The sequence below is a fragment of the Monodelphis domestica genome, chromosome 4 (genome assembly GCF_027887165.1).
Source record: "Monodelphis domestica isolate mMonDom1 chromosome 4, mMonDom1.pri, whole genome shotgun sequence".
Classification (NCBI taxonomy): domain Eukaryota; kingdom Metazoa; phylum Chordata; class Mammalia; order Didelphimorphia; family Didelphidae; genus Monodelphis; species Monodelphis domestica.
In genome coordinates this window covers 351,969,373-351,978,162 of record NC_077230.1, presented here as the reverse complement: position 1 = coordinate 351,978,162, position 8,790 = coordinate 351,969,373, and the positions used below count along the sequence as shown (strand labels likewise).

Genomic DNA, 8,790 nt, shown 5'->3' with positions numbered 1-8,790 from the left:
ATGGGAGAATTTCTTGTGTGTTTTGTGTCCTTCTCTTTTACTCTATGTATTTCCCTCAGGGAATTTGACCATATGTAGTGTAAGCCTCTGGGAGTCTTAAGAGAAAGTGTGCAGCAAAGGACTTAAACAGGCATAAAACTATCACAAAAGTAGCTATGGCTACATTCTGGACAACATAGGATAATAGATTTAAAAACAGAAGGGATTTGAGAAACCATTGATTCTATCCCATACCACTTTTTGTTTGTATTTGTATTTGTATTGTTTTTTTTAAATATGAGACATAGCAAGTTTAGTGGATATACCCCATCATACAACTACTAAGGTATGAGACAAGACTTGAATCTAGGTCTTCCTGTCTCTAAGTCCCATACTTTTTCCATTCCATCCATGCTTTCTCCACCTTTTCCTTCTCTTTGTTCTCTCAGTTAGGCTTAGACATGACATCATGGAGTTTTGCTAGTTAGAATTCAAGAAACATAAAACTCTCTTCACAGAAGAAATCTAAGATCTTCCTGTAATTGGATTCAAAGTTTGGTATCTGGGCAGTTTCAAACATAGAGAATGTCCCTGAAGATCAAAATATACATGTATATGTCCATCCTCTAATCCAGAGCCAACCACAACCTTGGGCATTTTCCAGAAGTTATTTTCCCATGGGAAAGAGTTCTTTGTTTATAAATAATGTTTGAGCTACAGGTAACAAAGATCCCAGGGGCCCAGTTGTGGAGTGGGAGGAGCTGAGAGATAAATATTAGTCCAATCTTAGAAAAAAGAGAATTATTAAAGCCAGTAGACTGAGATTATATCCCCTTCACCTGAACCCCAGGGCACAGAAGCTTGACCAAGTAAGTGTTCTAGCCAAGAAAGGTATGCTCTCTAAATATGTCTCTGGCTCATAGAAATGAGTCCTAAGGCATAGGAAGACAAGATTCTAGACAGGGGTTGATTGAGCTCAGTATGAGATCAATTAAAGATGCTCAAATATACGAAGGAATAAATTGGCTACATACATACCGAGAATGGAGGATGTTATTTGTGTATGTGTGCATAAGAGTGAGTGCATAAGGTGGAGAATATTTATCAGGTTTGAGACAAAAGAGTAATAAATGTGGAGAGTGTCGAATTTGAGACAAAAGAGTAATAATTTCAACAGAGATGGCAGTCATTCACAGTTTAGGTACTATATGACATGCATTCCTATGGATTTTTAAAAGCCTTCCATTTTAATTTCCAAAAAAAGATATTGATCTGTATTATTAGAGGACTTTTCTTCTCTGGAGGGTACAAAAATCAAAGATCTAATCCAAATATCTTTAATTACACCTTAGATACATATATGCATATTTATGTATAAATAGACAAATCATTTGAGATTATTTATTCTGATGTGGTAGAAGTATTTCATGTACACTTCAAGTATTCATGTACTCCAAAGATGTATGTTTTCATCCTATGTGGATGCTCCTTCCCATTAATTAAAAGGTAAATACTTTGTAACATAGGCATGACCTTTAAGAGCTACTTGTGCTTATAAAAAACATCATCATGTGGCCAATTTCTTAATGAAGCTCTACCCATTTAGTCTTTTTTATTTTGATATGTTCTCAGAGTTATAGTCATTTTCAATGACTGACAGTTACTAACTTTGAAATGTTATTTAATTTTGTTTTACTTATAATTATTTTTATATTATATTTTCTTTGAACCAATCATTATTAATGATGGTATAAATTAGTCTCCATTAAGGTCTTTATCATTTGCTAATATTTCTATTGTCTCTTAAGATTTCTTTAAGGCACATAAAGTACTTATTATAACTCACTTTTTCTTTATATGTTTACAATTTGATCAACTTCTTGTAAAGTTGTGAGATTCTACATAATATATTCATACTACATCTTACAAATTCAGAAGCCATTATAGACTTGTCAAAACAAGCTTGCCACACAATTTATTTAGATCTTTATTTCCATATTGTTTATTGGATTTCTTCAAAGAAATCTCTATTTTAAATGGGATTTTTGTGAGGGATTTCAAAGACTTTTATTTTCATTGTTTCATTATCAATATTGTCTTATCTTTTCCTCAGGGATTACCTATTGTGATATTGATGTATAAATATTTGATATTCCTCTTGTTCATTTTATTGATTTTCATTGTCTATGGTGTTTTCCAGCATAATGCAGCTCCTCTCTTTCTCCATTTTGTCTTCACTTTCTATTATTACTCTACCTGATATCAAAATAGAAGCTCCTACTTTTTAAAGATTGTCCTGAAGAATAATATATTCATTTTTTATTCATTTATCCTCAGGCAGCATAATCCTGTACGCTTTATAGATGATCGTAAAAATGAAACAAATTATGGGGTTATGTTATCTTAGCTTTTTGTGTACAGATAGGATCTTTTCTTCCTTTTTTGATTTCTTTGGTGTATAGGCTTCATAAATATAAAGAGGTCAAAAGCTAATATAAATAGTTCTGCAACTTTTATGTAACAGCTCAAAATTGATTCCCATAATGGAATAGACCAGTTCACCACTACAACAAGAAGGCTTGTTGTTCTTGATTAGGTCTAAAATAATGAGACTGTTTTTTTTTTTTAAATTGTAGAATTTAATTCATCCACATACAAGGTTGTAATCTTTATATTTTCTTGTATTCATTAGCTACTCTACATAAATTTCTGAGTATATCTAATAAATGTATTTCCTCTTTAAAGTCAACAGTTAATCACTGTTTTGTTTATATTCATCTGAACTCCATATTTTTCTGCCCTGCAATTAAATTAAAAATTTCCTCCTATTTATCATATTTTCAATTTAGAGTGACAGCATGAAAATGCCTCATGGTATATTTCTCACTCTGTCATCTTCCCAGAATCCTGGGCATCATTTCTTTTTATGGCATACATTAATGGCATATAGATAATTCAGGGATCTTGAAGGCATTGCTATCCAAGCCATACAGAGATCAGGTGATGGAAAAAGAACTGTTTGGGAAGACATACTAAAGAAGAAATGGCTTCAAGAACAAGCATAAGTTTTTATAGGTCTTCTATTCAGGAACATTCCTTCCCAATCCTTTTATTTCCTCCTATACTTGTGTTTATCCTGTTCAGTGGGAAAAGGTGGTGGAGAACAAATAATAAAATATGATGGAGTTGATATTAATTAGTGTTCTCAAAGAAACTCCCAAATGTGTGTTGGACACTTCTTTGGTTTCCAAATCTATTCCATTAAAAAAATCTGATCTAAATATTTTTGTGTTGATAGAATTTTTTCTTCTTTGATTTCTTTGGAGTATAGACCTTGTAGTTATTAAGGGGTCAAAGGCTAATATGAATTGTTCCATGACTTTTAGGCAATAGTTCACAATTGATTCCCAGAATGGATAGACTAGCACCACTACACCAACAAGGCTTTGATATTCTCGATTGGGTCTAAAATGATTATAATGAAGAATATTTCAAGCATCCTTATCAAGATGTGATGAACTATTTAAATGTTTATGCAAAATAAGATATAGTTTTTGATATGGTCAATATAGAAATTTCTTTGACTTGAATATTTATATTGGTCACAAGAGTTTTGCTTTATTTTATTTTTCCAGTTCAGGGTAGAGGGGTAAAGAGTGGGATAGAGATGGGAAGGCTAGAAATTAAATATTCATATTTTTAAAAATATTAAAATATTGATTGAACTACTTGGAGAAATGTTAATGGTAGTCAGATAATAAGCTTTATTAAATCCTTTCTGTGTGCTAGGCACTTTGCTAAATTCTGGGGATACTAAGAAAGGAAAAAACACAGTCTCTGTACTCAAGAAGGTCACAATCTAATGGGGAAGACAACTTGAGAACAACTATGTACAAATAAGTTATATCAGATAAATTGGAGATAATCAGTAGAGGAATGGAACTAGAATTAAGGAATATTAGGACAGGTTTTTCATAGAAGATAGGATTTTAGTTGTGGATTGAAGTAAGTCAGGGAAGCCAGTAGGTGGAAATGAGAATAGCTATTGAAAATGTATGAAATCTGGAGGAGTATCTTGTTGAAGGAACAGCAAGGAAGACATGGAGGGCCAATAAAGTGTAAAAATCCTGGGAAAATGAAAAGGGATTATTTTGCGACAGTTTTTCAAATGCCTAACAGTTTATATTTGATCCTAAAGATAATAGGAAATGACTAGAATTGATTGTATTGAGCATGAGGTGTGTATGTGCACATGCCTGTGTGTGAGTGCATGTATGAAGATTTATGGTATTGCTTATTTGAAAGCAGAATGGAGGATGGACTACAGTTGGGGAGATATTTGAGACAGGAAGACCTATTAGCTAACTCCTCCAATAGTATAGGATTGAGGATGGTTGCAGCATTAGAGAGAATGGGGCATATGATGTCAGGATTTTAAAGTACTTTGAATATTTTTCTCACACAGATGAAGAAATAGCAGAGCTCTCGAATCCCATATAATCCTTTAAAATATGAGCCAAAAAACAATACGCCTCTCCCTTTTCTCTTTGGTTAAAAACTGGTTATGTTCTCTTTGAAGACCCTTGAGGATAGATGAATTTAATATCAACTTATTAAAAAAACTATAACTATATAATATAAAATGAAATGCATAAGTATATTATTAAACCAATTAATTGGTGCATGATATTGTGCATTTTTATTATTTAAAAATCCTTTCCTAAAGCCAAACACTGTCATTATTTTCAAACAAGAAATAAGAATGTTTCTCAACAAATCCATAAAGAAAGCAAGAATTCTCCTTTTTCTGACTCTGTATTTGACATAATTTTAGAAATACTTTGATAGCAATAAGGCAAGGGAAAAATGAATTAAATGATTAAACACTAGGAAAAAGGAAATATAAATATTCTATATCATTATTGAAAGAGGAACTTCCCCCCCCCGGAGTTAAATGACCATTAAAGGACTGTTAGAGAACATTCTGTTGTAGGAATGGATCTTAAAAAAAAATGAGGTATTTGAGAATATCCTTAAAAAATTAGGGCCTGAGGAAGTAATGGAGACAGAAATCTTATCCAGAACAACATGGTTGTTCATGCATTCAATTTCTGAATCATTTTGGCTCTGTATTTGACATGTGAATTGGAAGAATTCTTTAATATCTAATTTTTTAACAGGTAGAATGGTTGAAATGAAAAAAAGTTTCCATCAACTTCTGAGAGTTGGTAGGAGCTGGATAGTATTATTGACCTTTAAACTGTCTCATAGATATTAAAGAGATCAATACCTTTCTATGGGATGGCTTGGTCTCATTCTCCTATTTTAATTATTCCCTACACATTGAGCAATAGATAATGGCTTCCTCTTGAAATATCCTCTCCCAGAAATAGTTCTAAATTCCTCAACAACCCCCAGAACACTTCTCAGGCCCCATCTGATTCCAAATCAAGGATTCTTCTCTTCTGTAACCTCTCTTTGTAGGCACCTTGTAAAGCAAAACTCAGTTTTATGGTTCCTCCTCTATCTTATTTCTGAGCAAATTCTTGGTCCTTTGAGGAGTGTGAAGCCATTGTCATTATTATTTACTATTCATGACACCAGGAAAATAAAATTGATAGCACATATATTTCCATATCTATCCTAAAAGAAATACTGAGTACATATTACTGTGTATATATATTTGTATGCATCAATATGTAAGCATTATTATCTATGTTATGGACAACTGTGGCTATTAGAAGAATTATAATTTTCTCAATGTCACATGACTAGTGAGAGACAGAGTAGGTTCTAAAATCCTCTTTTTTTGGTTGCTATTCTTTCTACCATACAATGTTTATCATCAAGGAAGGAGTCTGGAAGTTCCTGAAAGCTAAAAATTTCATTTCAATAGAAATGCAGCTAAAATGATATTTCAGAATTCTTCTTTTAAAGAGAATGAAAAATTCTTGGACTTAGTAAGCTTAATGCTTTGAAAATTACCTTCTCACTTGTTCTTCTTTGTAAGAGTGACTTCCTCCAGGATCCCATATTTTCTATATCAATAAATATCAATCAGACAAAGAAAAGAGAAAGCAAGTGCTCATGGAAGCTCAGTATCATACAAGAAACTCCAAAATAGCTATTCATATTTTAAATTAAAAAAAATTAAATATCATCCTATTTCTCATGGAGAACTTAGTGCATATAATACCTAGGCATCAAATTTGGTTACAGAGAAACCAGATTTAGAAGAAGATTCTAACCATCTTTGGAAGAGGGAATTTTTTTTTTACCTTAAAATTCTCTATAAAAGTGACATCGGATCAATTGCCTATTGATATGCTACTTCACATAAGACATGAACATAAATATACATATATCTGTTGTTCAGTCATTTCAGTTGTGTCCAACTCTTCGTAAAGTAATTCAGGATCTCCTTGACAAAGATACTGGAGTGGTTTCCCATTTTCTTTTCATATCATTTTATAAGACAAGTAAGTGTCTAGACAAACTCATAGAGACAAGTCATCCTAACTCTAAGTCTGGTACTCTATTCACTGTGCCAACTACATGGACACATTTGCATACACTCCCCACACACACACATGCCACACATACACATTTCTTAACAAATATATATATAATATAAAACATTTATATATATTATTTAATCTATATTTTCTCTGTATATCACTATATATGCATATTTCTTAACTACTATTAGTTAATATATTTCAATAAATGAATATGTATATAAGTAAACATATATGTAATATCCCAATAAAAAAGCAACTATTTTACTAATCCCTTTGTCATAAAAATATTCCAGAGGGAAATGATAATAAATAGCCATTTCTGTTATCATTTCAGATTTGGGAGAATCTTAGCATCCTCATCGACATGTCAACTTTGAATATCTCTGAAGGCATCATCTCTACCTTCATCCTTATTGGAATCCCAGGACTGGAGCATATTCATATCTGGATATCCATCCCCATATGCCTCATGTATATCATCGCTGCCCTAGGCAACTGCACCATCCTGTTCATCATCAAGACAGAACCTTCACTTCATGAGCCCATGTACTATTTCCTATCAATGCTGGCCATCTCCGACATGGGCCTATCCTTCTCTTCTTTACCCACCATGCTAAAGATCTTTGTGTTTAATTCCCCGGCAATCTTCCCCAATGCCTGCTTTGCCCAAGAGTTCTTTATTCATGGCTTCACTGATATGGAGTCCTCAGTACTGTTGATCATGTCTTTTGATCGGTTTTTAGCAATCCGCAATCCCCTAAGATACAGCTCCATTCTTACTAGTGCTAGAGTTACACAGTTAGGACTAGTGCTTGCCATTAAGAGTATCCTGTTAGTACTTCCCCTCCCTTTCATTCTAAAGCGGTTGATCTACTGTAAGAAGAGACTTCTCTCTCATTCCTACTGTCTACACCAGGATGTCATGAAACTGGCATGCTCTGATAACCAGGTTAACTTTATCTATGGCTTTTTTGTTGCTCTTTGCATGATGTCTGATTTTGTATTCATTGTGATTTCCTACATGTTGATCTTAAAAACAGTCCTGAGTATTGCATCCCATGGAGAACGTCTCAAGGCCCTGAACACCTGTGTTTCCCACATATGTGCTGTACTAATTTTTTATGTGCCTATCATCACCCTAGCTGCTATGCATCGCTTTGCCAAGCATAAGTCCCCTTTGGCAATGATCATCATTGCTGATGTCTTTCTGATGGTTCCACCTTTAATGAATCCTATTGTATATTGCGTGAAGACACGGCAAATCCGTGAGAAGATTCTGGGAAGGCTTGGATTGAAGTGAGAAAAATATAGATCCAGAGTAGAAGTGTTTGATCAAGGGAGAATAAAAATGTTTCTCCATATGTGGGGGGGGGGAATGAACAAAGTTATAATTATCATTACCACCATCACCACATTTTTTGATCCTCAACTATGTAAGATAATAATAATAGTTATTATATCACTTTAAGATTTACAAAATGCATATATTATATCAATTGTTGAATCATAACTCTGTGAAGTAGATGAGATCATTATATCCATTTTATAGATGAGGAAACTGAGACTAAAAGATGAAGTTATTTGCCCAGGGACACAACTAATAGATATCTCAAGCAGGATTTCAATTCAGTTCCTTCTGTTTTATCAAGAGACTTTACTTTGGAGGTAGGAAAGGGTTCTCTGGAAAAATATTTATAGGAATAAAAATGAATAAATACTCCAAGTATTTAAAAATATATAGGATTTTTAATAATTAATCAAAAGATAGGGAAAAGAAAAAAAGATTCTTCAAGTGAGCAGAGCAAAGAGAGACAGAGACTCACAAATGCAGCATTTTACCAAAACCACAAGCTCTGAAAAAAGAGCCCCGCAGCATGGGTCTCAGTCAAATTTATCTCCCAAGCACCCTTACATAAAATGAGGACTTAACTTAAAAGGATGCTGAGAATGTAGCTCAGGCATGACAAATTTTCCATCTGCACATACTCCTGAAGATGAAGACATATTGATGAGTGAAGAGAGATGATCTGCATTTTGCTATTGTCTAGTTTCAACTTCATTTAAAAATATATGCTTCACAAGTTAACCTCATCACTTCCTATCTCATCACTGCTTTGCTAAGTTAAGCTTTCACTGACTCCACATCTCTCAGCCTCCGCCCCTCTAAATGGAAGGCAGGAAGGTAGAGTATTAAACTCTTCCCAGTGCCTTCCTCTATAGAGGGCAGAAATTCACTTTTTGGATTACTCCACTCTTCATCTATTACTCTCCCTAGTTTCAACTCCATAAA

General features: G+C 33.5%; 1 protein-coding gene across 1 annotated transcript; it reads left to right on the top strand.

The window, feature by feature from the left end:
* Nucleotides 1-6,835: 6,835 nt before the first annotated feature.
* LOC100016367 (olfactory receptor 51A7-like) lies at nucleotides 6,836-7,835 on the top strand. The gene has a single exon (XM_001364237.3). It carries the CDS (start codon nucleotides 6,865-6,867, stop codon nucleotides 7,798-7,800), a length of 936 nt encoding a protein of 311 aa, XP_001364274.2. The 5' UTR covers nucleotides 6,836-6,864; the 3' UTR covers nucleotides 7,801-7,835.
* Nucleotides 7,836-8,790: the final 955 nt, after the last annotated feature.